At 34.7% G+C, this 22,012-nt stretch overlaps 1 protein-coding gene across 1 annotated transcript in view; it reads right to left on the bottom strand.

Annotated features, from left to right (window-relative positions):
• The window catches only part of LOC108736926, an 84,056-nt gene that overhangs the window by 48,255 nt on the left and 13,789 nt on the right, over positions 1 to 22,012 (bottom strand). The window contains exons 2-3 of the mRNA XM_018469540.1: positions 12,710 to 12,755; positions 9,125 to 9,304 (exon numbers count right to left, since the gene is read on the bottom strand). Of these exons, the coding sequence (XP_018325042.1) occupies positions 9,125 to 9,304; positions 12,710 to 12,755 (226 nt within the window). The remainder of the gene's footprint in view (positions 1 to 9,124; positions 9,305 to 12,709; positions 12,756 to 22,012) is intronic.

The following is a 22,012-nucleotide window of genomic DNA, read 5'->3' as shown; positions in this document are numbered from 1 at the left end:
AAGTTAGAATGCAATTGGAAGTCGGAGTGAAAAATGTCATCAATACGAGTTTGAAAGAAGAAAGTATTGCTTCCACCACTTTACATTAAACATGGTTTTTTCAAACAGTTTGTAAAAGCATTTCGACTTGACCAACGGTGATTATTTCATGTTTAGATATCGAGGTCATGATTTATATAGGTTTTAAGCATATAAAAAGATCGTAAGGATACAAAAAATTACTTTCAATTCAAAAATCACCTTTTTTTGTTTATTTTCGATCTTTCCATGCTTTAATATTGTCGGAGGTATTTTTAACCAACACCATCGAAAAGAGCATCGTTAAAAACATAGAAACACTGGTTATCGAATATTTTTTCGTCGCACTCATTACGTGGCAAAGGTTCAAATGGAAATGTGTTCTCTGAGCATTTATGGATTAATGTGATGTGGTATACACCATACGAATATCGTTTTCTATTACTTTTAAAACGATTCTGACAAACATTAACAATTTAAGAAAAAAACTTTTCAAAAAAAAAGTTTCGCAGACCTGTGTTATTATATGTGAAACGGCCTCTTACAAAAACCAATGTAATAAATAGACAGACGCTAAGCAAGTGGCTTTACGATTAATCCTCTTTATGAAGTTTTATACGAAATGTTTAAAGCAGAAATAAGTTGTTATGGTAGAAGAAAGAAGTATTAATAAGGAACTTTTAGTAAAGTTAAGTGTTTAAGTTAAGTTCTTAAATTCCTGTTGAAAATTCTTTGGGGTACTTAGATAGAAGTTTGTTGTATAAGACTCATTTTGAAAAACTAACTCATTAATAAAAAGCGTGTGAAAAAAGACACTTTGTAATTTTGCTGGTATAGAATAACGAAGCAATGCGCTTGCATCCCCACAATTAGGTAGAAGTTTTGAACGTCATTTGTTAAAAAGAGAAGTTTATCTTCTCTAAAATTAATAATGAATCTATCGCATTTTATTAATTAGAGTATAAAGTCAACGTTCCCCAATATTTTTTGAATCACTTAATACTACGACGAAAATATTTCAATTTCAAAAATCTGAATATGTTTAGAATTTTATTTTTGTAAATATAAACATTTTTCTTAGCAGTTTATTCGTTTTTCCAGGAAAATCTGCCATCAGGTGCAGGCAAATGTTTTCCATCCCCTTGTCAGGAAATATCGTTAAACAGTCGCTTTCATGACAGTGAGTGAGATTAAATTCTCCGCCATATCGTACACACATGTGTATTGTTATGTGTATTAAATGCCTTTAAATCTGTCGTTGACTTTACTGAAAAATATAAATCATTTTTGGTTCTGAACAGAGTACCTACTTACGATACATACGGAATGAAATCTATATGTATAATGTGCACGCAATTGTGGGAGATCCAAAATGCGTTGCGAATGCTTCGGAAAAAAAAACAACTGGGTCTTACATAACCTTGAAGGTCGTTTCAAAATCAGTAAGTGAAACTGTAACTAGTTGTTTCCTGCAATTTGGTTCGCGTGGAATTCAATTAGGTATATCGCAAACCCCATTTTACATCGTTAAGGGTGTTATTTTATAGCGGATGATACTGTTTTAATATGCAACATCGTTAAATTCACTCCCTAATTAAAGAGGTCAAGTGATAGTCATTAGCAAATTCGTGGTAAATTACCCATATTAAGTGAGGATAACAGTTTTATTGAGTATCTACATAAAAATATAATTTCTTCAAGAAGATTGCTTAGTATTCGGGAGGACACGATTCCGGGTCACATGGGCAAATGCTGGGACAGTAACATTCCACAGATAATATGTCTTCTGTCTTCATTTAGTCCATCTTATCATTCTCAACTACCACCCACACATTTCCGCGATTCCTAAAAGGAGGCTGAAGACGGATTTGCGTTGTACCCTCTGGAGTAGTCCGGAGGACATACCTGCCCATTAGCATTAGTAGCTGATGGGAATTAAACACTTAAAAGGTTAAATGTTCAAGAAGAAACTAAGTTGTTGACCCTTTTCGAAAAGTAATATAATGTAGGCGATGGGAGTCAATTTGGCTTACCATTTGAAGTAAATTTGACTTCAACCGTTTTCTTTTTTTAAGTAATGACAGTGAATTTTCTTTTGCCCGTATAAGAAACCATATTTTCCAAAATTACAAACTTCTTGACTCAGGGGCTTGGGTTTCGGCCTGATCAATACATTAAACGTTGAACCCAATTTCAAACCCTTTAGGGGCCTGCCTCATATAAGGAACGATTGTGCAAAATCTACAATAATTCTTTAGATCCAGGGGTTTAGACAGTATGTTGATATTACAAGTCAGTTTATTGTGTTATTTAAATATACACCCTTATGTATAACATGAGGTAGGTGTGGAACACGCATATGTAACCTGAGAAGGAGAAAAGTGGGTTGAAAAACACTGTAAATTGGTGGGGGCATGGGGTTAAGCCGGATGGAATGAAAGTGAAAAATCGTAAAAGCGTTTCAATTTCATTTAAAAATACTTTTCCCTTAATGACTCTGGACAAAAATTTGCAGTCTTTCTCCAGTCTCTCAGAGTCTGTCAGAGTCTTTCAGTCTTTCTGAGAGCGTCTCTCACAGTCTTTCACAGTCTCTCAGTTATTACCTCGAAGATACTCGAACGATAAAATTGTTAATTCAGAGATTCGAGTCTCTCACAGAGAGAATGAATGAATAAAACTGAAAAATTGAAAGATTGGAGTCCCTCGTAGAAAGACTGGGATCTCTGAAATATGTTGAATTTAGAAAATTTTAACCATGTCTATCGAGACACCACTTATTGAGAGATTTAAGTCTCTCGTTCAGAGACTGAATACGAAATGAGGATCTTTCTATGAGCGAATCGAGTCTCTCGCTCAGAGACACTGAACAGTTTTCTTGACACTCTCTCGACCGTCCCTCTCAGCGACACCAGAGAGACTCGATGAGACACGGAGACTCGAGTCTCGGTTTCAGGGACTCTGAGAGACTGGACATTTTTATCTCGGGGATGGGTGCTAAAATTTAAACTTCGGTCAAATTGGTAAAAGATTTCGCAGCCAGTAGGTGAACAGATGCTATTTGACGCCGTCGTGTGTTGGAGTTGCTTCTTAACGTTTCACTAGAATGGGTAGTTCTTCAGAAGTCCGTCCGTCCCCGATGCTGGATCTGGATGCAGCCCTCAGCATCAGTTCGCAAATTTTGGTGTCATAATTATAATAACTAGATATACAATATATGTGTCTGAAATATAGTAAGTGTGTACAAATATGTCTATAAAATGCATATAAACGAAGCTGGAGTGTCTGTTTGCAATATTAAAATAACAGCCACTTTTTAAGGCCCGCTGGTTATTTATGTGCTACAAATTTAGTTTTTATAAATGCATGGCTAATCTTCCAAATCACTTATCCGATTTCGATCGAACTTTTTGCAGACGTGAACTTGAGATTGGCAGGAATGATCTACGCTTATTTTTTTTTAATTTTTTATTAGTTATAAGAATCTATAAATTAATACGTGAAGTAAAAAATTTTTTTAAGTACATTGCGCGCATGGAGAAGTGTGAGGTTTGACATAATTAAAGTTCATATAGAGCAGTGTAAATTTATGTATAATATGTGTTACAAACATATTAAATTAAACAAAATAAGCATTCCTTGTTTACGTTCATACAATGCAAATATTCGCAAAGTACATGTTGAATGGATGACTATAGAGGTATTATACTCTTTGACAAAAGAACCTTAATTGCGCTCGAATTTAAAAATTTAATGAATTGTGGTCGAATTCCGGCCACTGGGCGACCACTAGTTCTATTTTTTACAAACTGACTTTTACCTGCGATTCGTTATCAAGTTCTTATGGTTTTGGTTGGTATTAAATGGAGAAGGCGATGTCGAGGATAAAACTTGGTAGATTATGAAGTAGTGTAGTACTTTCTGATTAGATTTGCATTTATTTACTCCACAACATTGCGAAAAGTATGTTTTACATTTATAGTTACAACCGATCTGTTGTATCGATCACATCGTATCCGAGTTTAAGTACGTTTTCGAAATGATTTAAATTCCATTTCGATATAGATATCGTCGATTTACTGAATCAAATGTCAGCATAGGTAGCTTAGATTTACATTAGACAAAACGGATACGGCCACGACCACGAACGGTAATTTGTCAAGAGGTAATGCATATTCTGATCGCTCCCATTAATCGTTTTATTAGAGTTTCACCGTTACTATCTTTGTTCACTTAAAATAACGCCTCCTTTTAATTATCCGTGCCAAGTGGACCCTAACTGTACAGATATCGCTTGTGTCCAACACAGTGAAATGATTCACTGGCACTGATTGCGTAGATTTATCATCTTTAAAGAGCATTCGTGATTATAACAGCAGCATTAATAACAATTGCAGAAAAGTAGTTAGCCCACGTCTTCTGCAGAACCAGAGCACACTGGATGGAATTATTTCTTTGTAATTAATTCAAACGCTTTTCTTGTTTTTCAAGGACATGAAGTATTAAACACACTGATTGTATAATATCCATCCAACAGGACTACATAACTATTTAAGGAGACAACATTACACTAGCTGAGCTCATCGAAATTTTGACGGTGATGCTTACCACTTTCATTCTCAATTTTGGCGACATTCCCAATTACTTTATATTTATGCTACAATCATCAAACATCAAAACTTTTCTGGTTTAAATGTAGATATTTAAACCCATCCTCTGAGAGCGTCTCTCACAGTCTCTCAGTTATTGCCTAGGTGTTTTTATGGATTTCTCACAGTCTCTGTATGAGAGACTCGAACGATAAAATTGTTAATCAGAGATTTGAGACTGAATGAATAAAAATCAAAAATTCAGAGACTGGAGTATCTCGTAGAAAGACTGAGATCTCTGAAATATGTTGAATCTGAAGTGGTCTGTATTCTGTCGAAACTGCCTTCGAATTATTCTATTCCATTATGGTAACGTGCCTATCACGTTAAGGTTATCCACGCAGGGATTCGTTTCAGCAAGTAGATATCCATACAAATGGACCTTGTTGGAACATACGTAATCCTAAAATGTAGCATCGTACTACAGATGGCGTTTACCGCGCCATTTGTGGTATTTTCTAAAACGCGCTGTTAAGACAGCAGGTAAAAGTTGGTCTGTGTTCTGTCGGAGCTGTCTGCGTCGCGCTGATGAGATCCACAAAAATCGAAATCGCGATCCGTATCTGGCAGTTTTGACAAAATACAGACCACTTCGAATTATTTTATTCGATTATGGTAACGTGCCTATCACGTTGAGGTTGGCTAAGCCGGATTCGTTTCAGCAAGTAGATATCCATATATTTAAATGGACCTTGTTGGAGCATACGTAATCCTAAACTGAAGCATCGTACTACAGATGGCGTTTACCGCGCCATGTGTGGTATTTTCTAAAACGCGCTGTTAAGACAGCAGGTAAAAGTTGGTCTGTGTTCTGTCGGAGCTGTCTGCGTCGCGCTGATGAGATCCACAAAAATCGAAATCGCGATCCTTATCTGGCAGTTTTGACAGAATACAGACCACTTCGAATTATTTTATTCCATAGGAAAAATAAACAATAATTTTATTTTTGACAAAATTCTATCTATTAAGACTTAGATTATACGAAGGTTATTTCTGACAATGAAAATACGAAATGGACTCGAATAGGCTTTGTTTCTAAATGTGTTTATGGGTAAGCCTTAACGTGGGAATGAAGCAGTAACTTACTACAAAAGTGTCTAATGTTTATCTAATAATATCATCTCCATTTTAGTGTGAGAAAAATAAATTAAACTTATTCTCTTCTGTCATTAGCTTCTGTAGATCGTTAAACGCATTTCTCCTGTTATGAATTGCGGGTAACGGGTATGGCAATTTCGCATTGTAAAGACTGCACGGTCGTACGTCATTTTAAAGTCAAATATCGTTGACGAGAACCTACCGTCAGTTAATGAACGCATTCTAGAGCAGCTTCGAAAAGCGACTAATTATTTTTCAGACTATCAAAGAAATGACCTCTACAATTGGCTGCCTTTTGCATCCTCATTTCAGTTGTTTTGGTAGTAAACATCTGAATACAGTTTACCGGGTTACTTTCCCGTCATCTACCGATCTCATTGTTTAGAGTCTGTATGGGAGCAGTGAAGGAAGAGGTGATAATCGGTTTTTTTAATTGTGAGCGATAATCAAGGTCATTCGCCGACCAATAATAAGTGTGCATATGTACATATATAATCAGGTTCTCTGCTAGTGCCATTTGTTCCAAGTTACTGTCATTATTGGTCGGTATATGAATTACGTGATAGGACAGGCTTGAATAATATTGTAATGTTAACAGGAATTGTTAGTTGTTGCTTGCGGAATTAGAATGGAACTTCAAAAAATTAGTATACAACCGCTCGTGTTGGTCTACTTTTATGTATATATTACCGGAAATGTATACAAAGCGTCATTATATATAATTCCTAGGAAATGTATATAACTTCTAATATCGTCCAAAAATGTCTGAAATAAATTATATTAGACACATTTCCTAGGAAATCTATACGTTTCCTAAATAGCAATCGGAAATATATAACAGGTAATACTAAAAAGGCAATAATACGGGAGGCTGCTTGGAGATATACCTATATCCATTGGTGACATCATTGTTTGGTTAGGGAGACTTATAACAGACTGAAGGTCCATTAATGTTTCTGCCCGCGGGCTGGATATGTTAAATATTAGAATAATGTGACGAGGTTATCTTTGTTTCAGCAAACACGATGACCTTGAATTTTGTAGTATGTTGTAGAGGTGATAATGGTGATCATTTTCATATATATATGTTGAGCACGGAGATTATAATAAAGCATATTTTTCGAAGACTCCAGTCTATCATAAATCTACCTAAGAACCATACAATAACGTCACTAGTGCATATACATCACCAAACCTAACCTAACTAAACAATAACGTCACCAATACATGTACTTCAGGCGATCGCACTAGAACCGCGTAAACACAGACAACTCTGATTCTTAGTTTACTAACGTGTTTTATTAATTTTAATCACAAAAAGCATTAGTTTTATACATTTCCTAGTACAATATCGGAGTTTCATACAATTCCTAGTAAATGTATACATTTCCCATTGTATACAATTCCTAGATTCCATAATAAAATATTTTTTTCTTCTGATTTGTTTTTTTTTTATATCATCTCGAGAAAGAAAAGAATGGGGTCTCAAATGACACAAACTTTACTTTTTAGTAATCAATTAGTGATGCATCATAACATACATGTGCTGTTAAAATTGAAATAATTAGGTACTTAATTATTTTTTTATTAAATTTGTATATTATTATTAAATTTGTTCATTATGCTGTCACATACTACTACCGTGATGAGCCACGTAAATATTATCAGCATCAGCGAATACAGACTAAATATCTGTGTTCGCTGATAATACAATTGTAGTACATAATTAATGCAGCCAGATGGCATGATAAATAACGCAACTGCTCGTCACCCGTAAGCCTGGGATAGTGTCAATGCATCAATGAAATTGTTTCATAAATAACAAAACCGTATAAAACGTACTATGATGACAAAATACATACATTAAATAAACTATTAATCTGTTGATTTACTTCTTACTAAAGTAATTTAATTTAAACCTAAATTTATTTTAAATGTAGTTTTTATTTTTTTCAACTTACATTGGCACTTTGAGGGGGAACATTGAAATAATTGATTGCTTTTAAGTAATTTTAAAAATATTTGAAAATTTCTTTTTAACGTAATTTAAATTTCGTCGTAAGATCACTAAGTTGAGAAAATGAATAATATCTTGATAAGATGTAATTTTTAGGGTTTTTCTTAGTCCGGAATCATTGGTGTGCAATTTTGAATTACACTCGACTAGTTTCTGGTGGTTCACCGTCCGATCATTTATTATTTAACCCATTCCCACCCAACGGGTCGTTTGCGACCCATTTACGAAAAAAAAAGTACTTCGCCGTTTTTCATTTTGCACGGGGTAGTAATGAATTGATTGTGTAAGCTTACCGGTAGCGCTCTGATGTGATTTCAGCACATTTTCCGCCACTGACCAGTAGCAGCACCTAATTGATTTTGAAGATGGCAGACGCGATTTTGCGTTCTCGACATCAGTAGTAAGTAAAAAAGCCAGAAGTGTTAAAATTATGTATTTTATTTGTATCTGTCATAAAACAATATCGGCTGAGTCAGGAAAATCGTTTATATAATTTTTATCATATTTGGTTTGTGATATATTGGTGACAAAAGTTAGGGTGAGTCGCAAACGACCCGTTGGGAACGAATCGCCCAACAATGTGTCGAAAAGTTTTCAGACTTAATTCGTCGCAGGTTGCGGTTTTGTAACACTATCAAACGAACGTTAACTAAAAGGTTTTTAGATAAAATAAAGCAAAAAGTAATCACAATTTTGTTGATTATCGCAACTAAAATATCACGTTTGCCCATATTACAGGCGACAGAAGTTGACAACCGCCGAAATTTTGGCCAACTTGGTACTAATGATATCCTTAGAGCTTAATTAAATGTTGTAATTAGTTCTTTTCTTCTTTACATAAAATGCCATGCCTTAACCATCCCGTTTAACATGTATTTCAATGTGTTGGGATTCTTTTACGACCCATATCATAATTTCAAAAGTGTACGCAAAAGAATGTTTTGAACATTTTTTGGGGAGTATTTTGGCATATATCAACAAGTTCAAAAGACAAAAACAAAAAAATTCGAAAAAACAATTCTTGCGAGGGAATGGGTTAATGCATGACATGACTTTCTACTATTGTTGTAATACATTAAGCAATATTTTTTATTGAACTTGAATGTCCGTGACATTTATTTTAATAATATTGTTCTTATTATCTTCTCACGGACAATTTCGTTATGACTGATGATGGAATTGCACTGAACTGCAATTGTTATTTTCGTAGCATTTTTATTCCAGACTTTGGAACGGCGAACTTTTATTTTCAATTTTGTGTCTCTCACAAAACGAAGGCGTTAAATAAAAGGAAACGAACTTCCTAACAAATACTAGAGAAAAGAAGAATGAAAGCTTTTCTTACCGGTTCTTGTTCGCTCGCAGCTTGTGACAGTGCTTCTCTTGTAATGTTTGACGCGTCGTCAGAATTTTCTTTTGGGAGTAGCGCTGACGGTTCGGTTACTTCGTGACTTACACTAGAACTACTACTAACACTAAATTCTACGCGATGTGTCGTGTCCTCCACGTTCTGCAACCAACAAGGCTAAAACAAAAAAGAAATGGGAATTTACTACAAACAGGATCTGTGCTGACAAGACAAATACAAGTGAAACACATTTCATTAATTTATTATATGAAGCATTTGTTAACTAATTTAATAATAATAATAATTTAACATTTGCTAAAATTTATGGACAACTAACGGGTGTCTCAAAATTCACAAACGATTTGAATTCGACTCCATTTTTGGAGTGTTGCCAACGAAAAAGAAAAAGACAGCGTGACAGTTTAGAGTCGTGGTTTTATTGTTGAACAATATTTTTAAAATAATGAAGATTTATCATCTACAACTCGCAATTTTGCACAAGATATAATGGGAATAGCGATTTAACTTAATCAACTGAGACAAGATTGCGAGATTGATCTCTGGCCATCCTTCAACAAGTCTTTCAATAAAAAACATCGAAGCAGTTCCTGAGAGTGTTATTGAAAATCAAGGAATATCAGTTTGACAGCGTGCTTAAAAATTAAGAATATCAAGACGCTCTGTAGAGCGTATTATAATGAAGGATTTACCTCCTTATTTATGCTTACAAAGTTCAATCGACTGCAGAATTGAAACCTACTGATCACGCACAGCCGAGATTATGGAACTGCTATAACTGGATGCTAATTTTTCACACAAAATCTTCAACGATAAAGCTCATTTTCATCTTAATGGCTTTATTAATCAATAAAATTGTCGCATTTGTGGTTTGGAAAATCGAAAATTGGTTGTTGAGAAACAAATTAACAAATCCATTCAGAACGTGTCACTGTTTGGTGTGGATTTTGGATTGGAGACATCATCGGAGTATTCTTTTTCATAAAGGCGGCTGATCAGGCAATAATAGTTTATGGTGCTCGTTGTCACAACCTAAACTTTACAAAAGGGATGCCGCCCAGATTTAACCTATAAGCTATCTAGCTCTATATGTCAACTAAACCCGCTGTTTTTAATCTAACATTGGAAATGATGTATAATTTGAGTAAAAAAAAAATGCGCTATGAAGGTCAATAAGAAATGAAGGACTAGGTTAGAGACATACCAGAAGCAGAAACAGGAGTGAAAAGTAGAGGTAGTATTAAGTATTAGATTACTACTCATATATAGTTAAAGATGTGGGATGTTTTAGTTTTAGGTAGATGTAAAGATTAGCATGGAATAGGAAAGACTGGAGGTGCGTGCCGTTTCAGTCTTGGAACTGATGACCCTTTCATGATAAAGAACATCAAAAATTATTTTTAAGCATTTTAAGCATAAAATAAATTAGCGGCGTAACAATACCCCTCCTGTATGATTACACAGTAAAAAGTTACCCCATTACAATAGACTGAACGAAACATAAAAAAAATGATTTTTATTCTATTAATATCCGCACATTATAAAAAACAGCATGTTTATTAGTTGGATCAAATTCACTTTCACTTATTTATCTGCACTGAAGTTTCACTACAAACTTTTTAGTTGCTATGTTTTTACCATTTTTATATTTTTCAAAAACGTAGGTATTTTAAGTATGCTCATGTTTTAATACTAAACTAAACGGGTTACTATTCCTTTGGGTTATAATTCTTTTTTTATTTAGTTGGCAATTTTTTTGGCTTAAACGATTCAGTGATGAGTGATGTCAAGACGATTCGAAATATAAACATTATTGTCGCAAAAACTGCTGGGAAATCTTTAGTAAAATGTTCTACTTTCATTCTGTAGGTGGTTGGTCTTTAATTTTAGTTATGATAGCTTTCATACCATTTTTTTATTTGAAATATTGAATTAAATTTAATTACATTAAGAAGATAACTAAATTTTTATGACAACGCAAAAATTACAATTTTCAATTCTAAATTTGCCGTAGAAATATTAGAATTTAGGTATTACGTAACTTGTAATAATCTCAATTTTGACATATTTCTTTAAAAATTATTTCAAGTTTCTTAATTATTACAATTTAATTTGTAATATCAACTAAAATACTTAGTAAATTTATTTCTGCTGGGATTTTATTTTTGCAAATTCGGGTCCAAATTGTAATTTTTATTATTTTCGCTTACGAAGCAACGAGCTGAAGAGATAAATTTTAAATATCGCTTCAATATTTAGGTAAATTTTCTTTTTTCTTTTTCTCAGCATAAAGATACCTTCGACGATTGAAGGTGAAGCGAAAATGTGACATTCTAAATTTCGTTTTTATTAACATAATTTGCGCACGTTTCTAGAAAATGTCGATGATTTTGAAATATTTCGGGTACCCTTCTAGGTTAATACATGATACATGGTAAAGTTGACGATATACTTTTTTATTAGCCAAGTATCTAATCTAAATAACGGTAGTGATTTTAATTACTTATCGTTAGTCGCCTGTGAGGAGAATGTTCAGCGTATTATTCTTTGTTGATTTTCTAGTGAAACTGAACAAAAACTATATTTAAAATTCCTCCGATTTCGAGGATGATTTCCATAATAAAATTTTTACCTGATCGCTGTTTTGAGACGTCAGTCATTGGACGAGGTGCTTTTTGTCAGATTCGTTTACCTTTTATGCACCGCCGTCGGTTCTAGTCTGCTTCTTTTTCATACAGTCCCCCGTATGTTACGCACGATTGCGTGGGTAAAATAAAATATTGGTTTTAACGGTTCGTTTTTCTGTTTCCTCTCAGTTATGATCTACTTGTTCGAACCGGCTCATCGAATTTGCAATTAATAGAATCAAATTTTACATAATTACCTTTTCAAACCGATTTCATTTAATGCTTCTTACAGTTTCAGTCATAAATTCAAGGAATTTGTTATTTATTAACTAATAACAATAATTACTCTCTGATAGCCTTTGCTTCAATTCAGGGCAGGCTTTTTAATTGATTGTGAGTGTTAAATTATAATTTTTTAAGACTTTACCTAGATTCTCAGACCCCCTTCCTGGAACACATTAATAAATAGCTCAACCTTCAACGCCAAAACACGATAGGTACTAAACGTCCGAGGTACTTTTGGACAACAAAGAGAAGTTTTCTCTTAAGTCCTTGAAGATGGTAACTAAACTTCATATTTTGATGTTGGGGTTTGAACTATTGTGTTCTGCAACAAAGCCGAAGTTTCCCCTCTTTAATATATCCTCTTTTTAATTTCTTTTTCCAAAGTTTCGTCAACCCACATAGATAGAATGTTCACGAGTTCGTGAGTGGACGAATTAATTTAGCGACTAACTTTAACCAGATCCCAGAAACGTTGCGAAGTACAATAAAAATTGGTAAAACCACTTGTGGAGAGTACATCGACTTTTCATATTTCAATTTGGCTCAATGTTTAAAATAATATTCCTTTTTAGGAATTTAGGAGTTGAAACCTATTTCGTAATTCGTAAATAATTCTAAAATGGTATTAATGATACTATTGTAATATTCTTACCTGAGGAACTAAAACTGGTAGCGTGATAACCCAAAATCGCAGCCATCTGAAATTATAAATTGAATCTCATTGTTATGCACATTTAGAAAAAATAAAGGTAACATTATTAGTCTTTTTAGAAAAATCAAGAGTATGAAATCTTTAGCTAATAAAAACTAAACATTAGACTACGTAAGATAAGTAAACTTATTATTGCCTCTTTCATGATGTCACAGAAGATATATCAGCTGGTAAAATGAATAGCTTAGGTTTTTAATATAAAATACCCCAAAACATGTGAAACAGTTCTGGACTGTTTCATTCGCATTCACAAAAATAATCCTTACGATTTTATAAGTACATATAGAAGATGCTTAAACTACTGAGTCGTTGTTGGTCGAGTCAAAAATCGACTCTGTTCAGTATTTGGCCATCTGGTGTAATTAATATGAGGGTCAAAATCGACCCTGTGCTTAGTTTCAAATATATACAAATTTCTATGTTATTGTTATATACATATCCAAATACATAATAGAACTAAAACTACTTTCTCTTTTGCTCGTTTTGTTGAAGTTTTCAAATAGAAAAATATAATTTTCCTTCACACTTTTAACAGGCAGCGTTATACTTACTGAAGTGATTCAAAATTATTTTTTGTTGAAACTGATGCGGATAAAATGAAGACAGAAAGAAAGTGAAAGATTATTTGTGGAATACGGAAGGAAAGCAAAGAGAAGTCCACACCAGAGCAGCAGGACTTCGAATCGAATAAACTATTATTAAGACCACACCGCCTACAGCTGGTAATTCATAAGTATCAATTATTATTTAGACTACCAACCCGAAAGTGGATTAAAGTGCTTCTTCCAGTTATGCGATATTAAAAGTTTCACGTCATTAATGGACAAAATCACAACTCTGAAACTAGCAAAAATGGTTTACTTCTTAGGGATGTTTTAGTTTCAGAGATTTTGAGATCATTTACCTTCTTGTTTCCGTTTCACAATTAATTAGGTACCTTTTCAATAATAACGTGCATAAATCTAAAGTCTAAATCTAAAATCAGAAAGTAAGGCATTCTCTCTTGAGAGTGAATTGCCACCCGAAAGAAGGAGAGGGCGACGAAATCCCGACAGATGCAGCTGTATATTCTTCCCGAGGCCTGTAAGCGATTTTTTTACTATACCCTCACCCGAAAGTAGGATTTTTCCTGATTTCAGGGACGTAATGTAGAAATCGAAAATCGATTATTGGAATAGGTGGACTCAATTTTTGTCAAATTTACCACAAATCTTTTATTCTGGTGAACCTGTAGATCGAATTAAGGTGTTGCTGATAGTAGTTTCTGAAAGAGTGGTTAGCATTGATTGTATGCATACACAACCCTTTGTTTCTACTACTTGGGATTGTGGTGGTATCACTCTTGTTTTGGATATTTCTGTGAGGCGAGCTGGCATAGATGGGTTGGTCTCGTACCTAACTAACTATGCCAATTAGCCCCACAGAGATATCTAAAAGAGTATTGATATTACACAATCCCAAACATCAGAAGCAAAAGATTATGAATACGTGTATGCATCAATCACTTTTACTCAAATAGCAACATTATGCATCAACTTTAGATATTCAAAACTTCCTACAAGCTAAATCACATAATTTTCTGATAACGAGGAACAGCAATAAGAAACTCAAATTTTCCATTTTGACCAGGGCTTAATGAGAAATAACACGGAGTAAAAAGAGCATATATTTTAATCATTTGGGCAAATGCTGGCAAGTTGTAATAATAACTTTATTTCATAGATGGTCTACCACTTGTCTCTATTTCGCTTGTCTCATCTTTCTCACCCTAACCGCTACCCACCCATTCTCATCTTAAAAGGAGGCAGGAATCCGTCCGCTCTACTCTCTGGAGTAGCCCGGAGGGACTGCCTCCCCATCGGCATTAGTAGCTGGTGGGAATGAATCACCGAGGGTTTTTTTCAAGCACGCTTTCTTTCTTGGACATACTAAGTTTTTTCTTTCTAGATTTAGTATCTGGTTATGCCCCGACATATTTTGTATTTAAATCAAGCACTTCTAATAAAAGTACGATCTCTGACTGAAAATATTGCAAAAACTCGTCTCATAACACGTCAATTTCTGTCACGAAACTTCGTAAAATTACGATCAAATTCCGTTTTTTCTCATAATGTAGTAAAAAAGAAGAAAGTGATACGTTTCCTTCCGACTAACTCATGTAGGACGACTTAAGTTCGTCAAAATAGCCCTATTGAGGGCACATATGAGCATACGAGTTACGTACATTAGCGTTTGTGAGATTTTGCCGCGAACCTTGTTTTGCCCCGGTCCCCTTAATGCGACTTCTTAACAGGGAGGGAATGTTGCGCATTCGTTCATGGAATCAGAAGAATATATCTTACTTTCTGTAGGAGTATGGTAAAAAAAAATAATAAAACAATGGGAATGGTGTATCTATTTTTCTTGAAACGTTCTATGAATGCAAACGAAAAGTCAACGCACTCTAGCGGGATCGAAACTTATTGCCATTACGCGCTTCATCTAGTGGAAGTAGATTGCATACCAATAAATAGTGTGTTGTAAGGTTTAATCAATTAATGCACGCTTGCAAGTATGACATACATGTACCTATTCTCCATTGAATTCGTTAGCTCATTATTTGCAGTTTTGTTTATCATTTTTGGTCGTTAGCAAGGAAAATTGTCTGATAAATGCTTTTCAGGATGTCCTTCACTGAAGTTACAATAAGGAATAAACATGTAGATGTTCACTCCAAAGATAAATTAGTGAAGCGCAAATAGTAATTAATAATACATTAGCTCATTTAGTATAAACTAAAGTATATTATGTGATGATATTAATGCAACAGAAATCTTTAAAATGCATTTTATCACATAAATTTAAATATAACATGTTTACTGAATATTATGTAAAAATGCATCTTACTTATTATATTTATTATTAACTGTATGTACTGCCTACGCCTCCCAACTCATTTATTATTAATATTTGATGGTAATTTATTCCGACAATTTATCGAAATCATTTTTATATTATTGTATTTCCTTAAAGCTTGCATTACAAAACCACTCATAATCTTTAAACTATTGAAAATTCCTGCTCGTAAAACTGAGACTTCTAGAATACAGTTATTATTGTATTAAACAGTTTGAATCAATTAACATATATGTATGTATGCGGACAGTTCTTTAGTTATCCTAAAAATATATACTGTTTTTTCATGTCCGTATAGCAAAGGTAGTATCCTAAGAATTAGGTTGGAAAAATTGTCCTAAAGACAAATCTCTTCGACTATCTCAATCATATGTTAACAAATTCGATAACTAACGCTGATATCGATTTTACAAAACAGCGAAGTCAGTGATATTCGTACGAGGAACAAAAAGATCTTATTGTAATTTTACAAGCTATAAGGTAGAATTTCATAGAATCGAACTGTGAAATTTGAATGTTATGTGTACACTGGTAATATTCTTTTAATCGTTTCTTTTTCCTCGTGCCCTTAATCGAAATAGAACAATAACATTCTTCATTAGAATATTGTTGAAACAGTAGTTCCTATAGAATACTGACCAATTGAAGACAAAGCAGTACCTAAATGGCATCTATAAATATTTGTCACTGATTAGGGGTTTATTAGTATTAGAAAAGGTCCGTTTTAATTAAGGATATTGACTATAATATAACATTGATTGACATAACAATGTTCTTGGTAGGCATTCTGTCGAAATTGTCAAACTTGAGAAGTGGATCTTGGCAAGTGAATATGCATCCGCAGGATAAGGAGAAGACTATACCTTTACAACTGGAAATGGTCTACGACAGTTCATCTGATGCCTTTAGGATTGTGGAATGCACCGGCTAGTACTATGGGACTTGGTGGTGTGTTATCCCAAGTACAAGATGGAAAAAGTCATCGGGCACTTTACACTCTCGAAACTAGAACGAAATTATTGTGTCACCCGTCGAGAGCTACTGACTGTGGTTAAAACAGGCGAACATTTCCACAATTACCTGTACGGACGGAAGTTCCTCTTAAGAACGGATTACGCCTCCCTGAAGTGGCTACAGCAATTCAAGAACTCAGAAGAATAGATTTTACAATAGTTACAACGACTTCAAGAATATCAGTTTGACATTGAGCATCGACCAGGCAAACAGCACGGCAACGCAGATGCACTTTCCCGGAGATCTTGCGTGGAAAACATTGTTCATCAGCGGATAAGAAGGAAGAGCTGGCATCGATCTGTTGTAATCTAACCATCGTTCAGCATGAGAAATCCTAGGATAAGGCATTAATCGAAGACCAGAGGAAGGACGAAGGTATTGGCCCAATAATGAGATGGAAAGAAGCCGGAACCTGAAGACCATTGTGGGCAGATGTAAGTCGCCTAAGTCAAGCAACGAAAAGTTATTGGGCGCAGTGGACTTCCCTAAACTTGGACCACTCAGTTTTGAAAAGAATATGGAAAAGTCCAGATGGAACCAGAAACAAGCTGCAAGTGGTACTTCCGAAGAAAAGAATTTGAGAAGTCTTAGAAGTAGAAGTCAAGTCAACTAGGGAAGATGCACGAGTAAGGGACCGAAGACAAGAAGTCGTGAACGAATGCAGCAGTACAACGCGGGATCACCATTTGAGAGAATCGCAGTCGACGTGGCAGGACTATTCCTAGTGCAGTACTACCATCTTGATAGTCATGAATTACTTTAGCATGTGAGCCGAAGCATATGCGATACCGAACCAGGAAGCGCACACCGTTGCTGAGAAGCTTATGAATGTCTGGAGTGGCCGACATGGAGTACCATTAGAATTACATTCCGACCAAGGCAGGAACTTCGAATCGGCTTTGTTCAAGAACATCGCTGTACTAATGGGCAATAATTGAACGATTTAACGCTACTCTGGAGACCAATTTAAGAAGCGTCGTCAACGAACACCAAACTGACTGGGACCGACACATACCACTGTTCCTCCTGGCTTATAGATCCGCCATCCATGAGATAACTGGAAGAACACCGGCCAGCGTTTTATTTGGGAAAGAACTCAGATTGCCAGCGGACATGGTGTTTGGTCATCCTGGAGTACCAGTACATAGGTGAACTACGAGAATGATTGGAAGCCATCCATAATGCCGTGCGTATTAAGTTGCGATATGAATGTATGAGTGACCGTCAAAGTGTTTAAATACGTGACAATACTCAACACTTTTTAAATGGGATAATACGGACGTCTGACGGACGGCTGCTGACCGTCAACTTACGGATAGCGAGAATCAAGCTTTATCTTGCATGTGGCGGTGTCTCATCCGCTTCCGCATCGGTTGGTAATGCGAAATGGACATAAAGAATTAGTGCAAATGAAATCATTGCCGAGAATTGAATAATTTGATTTGTGCATTAAAATAAATTTAAGCGTCAACCGTTAAATTTATAATAAAACAATTAGTTGCAAGGTCGAGCTTCTCACGTACATTTGCTTAACAAATTAATGACTATAATTCGTTTTCAGTTATGCAGCGAGATTTTTTGGCGTTCGTTTCAAACCGTAGATAGACACTTCTATGACATCCTTTCTTCTCTATCAGATGCACATACAACAATTAATAAACAAATGAAGTGAATGGCTAGGCTAAAAGAGCACCGTTCTAATATCGCCGCGCGTTAACGCAGTGTAATCTGGGACGCCAGGAAGTGGGTGAACGTAAAAATATAATGAAATGTGACCATCGTAAAGGTGAAAATAAATATGTATAACAACTCTCCGTAATAATGTTATAATTACCGGCAATAAAATTTAGATGACGAACGGCGACACAGACGAAACACCAATATGTTAATACATATACCCCAGTCAATAGAGATATTTACATGCAAATTTAACAGCAACTAAAACAAAAAATGTAACTCCAAATGACCACTGGGCTTTTGAATAATAAAAAATTATAAAAAAGGCTTTTTTGTTCTTTGTACGCTACTACGCTTTATTTTAAATAGACCATTGGTTGATGGTGACACAATGGTAGTTGTGTAGTTTTTTTGCTAATGTATGACAATTTTTCTAATTTATCGAAGCAGTGGTTGTGGTATTTAGAAGAAGCTGAGGTTCTTGTTCAAAAGAATTTTTAATATACCTCAACAATACAAAATTCTGAGATGGACGAATTGTGATTAATAAAAAGTAAAGACATTAAGAATCCGTCTGGTAAATTCAAATTGGATCTATCGCTTTAATATGGTGGCACTGACAAACAAATAATATTTCCCGAAAAATTTTCGACTAATATTGAAAACTAACAAAAAAGGAATGTATTTAAACAATTAACCGCGGATTTTTAACTTTTATAGTTTAGCTGCTATTTGGTCTCATTTAAACAGCTGAAATCGTGTTTTCTTTTAAATAGTTGAATATCTCAAAAACTACTAGAGATTGATATACAGGATGTTCTACTTAATATAACTAAGTTAGGTAGCGTCCAGAAGCCAATGGCACGCGACATAACATTTTGGGCACGTCATGACAGATGTCATTCGCGCTTTTGAGGCTAAACTGCCAGTTTTTAGGAACGAAATTATCACAAGATACTACAAGTATTTTCCAAATTTGACAAAATATAACAATTTAGAAATACATGACAAACCAGACGAAGATCAACTTACTGAAGCATTTGATTCTTTAATTAAGGAATTTTCAGAAACCGTTTGAAAGATGACTCCAGCTCATCATGCATTTTGCTAAAAGTAACATCTTACATAAGTTATTTGTCATCTAATCTGCAACAACAAAAGTCACACTAATTTTACTTTAATTTAAATTACACGTATAATTTAAACATTGCAAAATGTTCTTATATTTTGCAGTAAATAAAGAATTTTGAGTTTATATTGTTTATTATTATTTTCGCAATAATCGCAGAGACAAAATTATTTGTTGGCACGTCGACGACCTGATTAAACTTTTCTTTATAAAAATGGCACGTCGATACGTAAAGGTTCGCCATCCCACGACACTTAAGGAACTGAACATTTTTCGGCGTTATAAAGAGTGGTCGTTAAATGGAGAGAAATAAAAGATATTATTTTACTATTCTATAATAATATGCATTTACCAATATAGTACACATTTTGCACACGAACATTATTATTCATACANATTATTATTTGTAATTTCAAGAATCTGCCTTCAGCAACATTTCCAAATTATGTTCAATTCCTGCACTATTGTTGTGCAGGTACCAAAGAAACGTATACGATGTATTGTCTGTCCCGAAATCAGTACCATTCGGTATTTCCAGGGTTGGTAAGGTCACCACCCTAACAATAGCTGTACAGCTTGAACCCGTTTCAGCTGGCTCATTTTTGTAGTAGGGATGACGATTTATATATTAAAAATTTTAGTAAATCCAGAGCATATTATAAAAATCATATAGTATACCATTCACACGAATAGCATATTATCATAATCATATATAGTATATCAATCAAACGAAAAGCATATTATCATAATCATTCAGATAGAATATCAGCAATCGACATATAGAACATAATAATCAATAGATCATTAATCAACATAATCAATATCATCATAGAACATTATCAATCGACACAATTCAAACAATCAATATTTTACAAGTTATCCGTAACCCTATAGTGTGCACTTGTAGCAAGTTAAATATAGTTATTTTTATTTTTGTGTGTGTTTTTTTACCATCGAGTGCACTGGTCCTTCGAGAAGTTTTTCTATGTGGTACAGCAGTACACCGACGATTGTAATATTTTTTTTACATCGTCACATCACGCAACACCCTGCATACAAACAGTTTTAGGTAAAAAAAGGTTTGAGTTTCCTGTTTACATCTTCTTGCATTTTTCTGCATTTGCGGGGCGTTGCAAGTTGCAACAAAGAGTGCTAATGGCTTGGTGGCCTGTTCCATATTACGTGATTCTTTTCTAGTGGTTAATAACAATTACGGGTTATGGTAAAAGGTTTGAGTACTAACGTTGCAACCAAAGTAACGCAACAAAGTGCGACAATAACGGTTCGTGTTCCGCAAGTTGACTTTGCTGATAACTAACTTATACCCAGCATAGCTCTATCGTTTATTACAGATTTTACACGACAAGGGAGCGAATTAATTTAACACAAATAGTTATAAAAAAAGGGAAGAAAAGATTCCTTCGAACGGCGATCCGTGAGAAAAGATTCGCCGATTGAGAAGAGCGTCAGCGTGGCCATTGTTTACTAAGGATAATGAACTTTGATACAAGAACGCTGTTTGTTTTTCGGGCTTTGCGTTCGAAAATTAAGATTAATACCTTCGAACGTATCAGTTACACCTAAGTGCTCATTATTATATCATGAAGGCGTTTGGTCGCTCTGTTTTTGACGTTTCGTATATTGGTATAAAGCGTCATGCCAATTATTTTTGATGATTCCTAATAATGAAGATCGTAAAACCCGTCGAAGGATCTGCTTTCGAAAGACAGGACATAAAGAACCAGATTTGTCGTTGAATAGGTGCGTGGTTAATGATAGTCCAAGTTAATAGCGCACGTGGCTGTTGTTAAAAAAAGCTTAAGAGAAGAAAGTAAAAACTAACTATAGCTTAAATTATAGCTTAGCCTCGACAAAAAATTGTTCGTTGATGTTTTGTGTTGTGAGACCACTGTCGAAAACCACGAGCACTTTTTTTTGCTATGATCAAGATCGTTTTAAGTTGTATGCAGGATCGGATTTTGCCTTAATGCCGCTTTGGATATCGTAAAAAATGCGTTCCATTACCTATATTCTTCACTATTGAGTAAGGGTTCAGAATACTTTTTGACATTCCGCTATAAAACAACTAATTTTTCAAAATACACTTTCACGTTTTCAATTTTACGTTTGTTACAATTCATAACGCTCTGTTGCTAAATTGATGGTTTGTTACCTTACTTCCGGTTATTAATCCTTTTCGATATCGCTCTTATCAACCTTTAGTTTTTCATTATATTCAACCATCTCTATGAAAATCCGTTAGCAAAGAATTACAGCGATTTTTTTACTGATTGGTTTACCGTTAATTTAGAAATTCGAAAAAGGTTGTTAAAGGTGTATGTTTGGAGAACGGCATTGTACGGGTGCGAAACATGGACAGTGGGCGCGGTGGATAAGAAAAGGTTAGAAACCTTCGAAATGTGGTGTTACTGACGAATGATGGGGATACCGTGGATAGGGAAGGTTAGAAATGAAGAGGATCAGAAAGAATAGGAGAACAGAGGACTCTATGGAAGACAATAAAAAAT

This window comes from Agrilus planipennis, unplaced genomic scaffold (assembly GCF_000699045.2).
Source record: "Agrilus planipennis isolate EAB-ADULT unplaced genomic scaffold, Apla_2.0 scaffold151, whole genome shotgun sequence".
Taxonomy (NCBI): domain Eukaryota; kingdom Metazoa; phylum Arthropoda; class Insecta; order Coleoptera; family Buprestidae; genus Agrilus; species Agrilus planipennis.
This window is presented reverse-complemented; position numbering and strand designations above follow the sequence as displayed.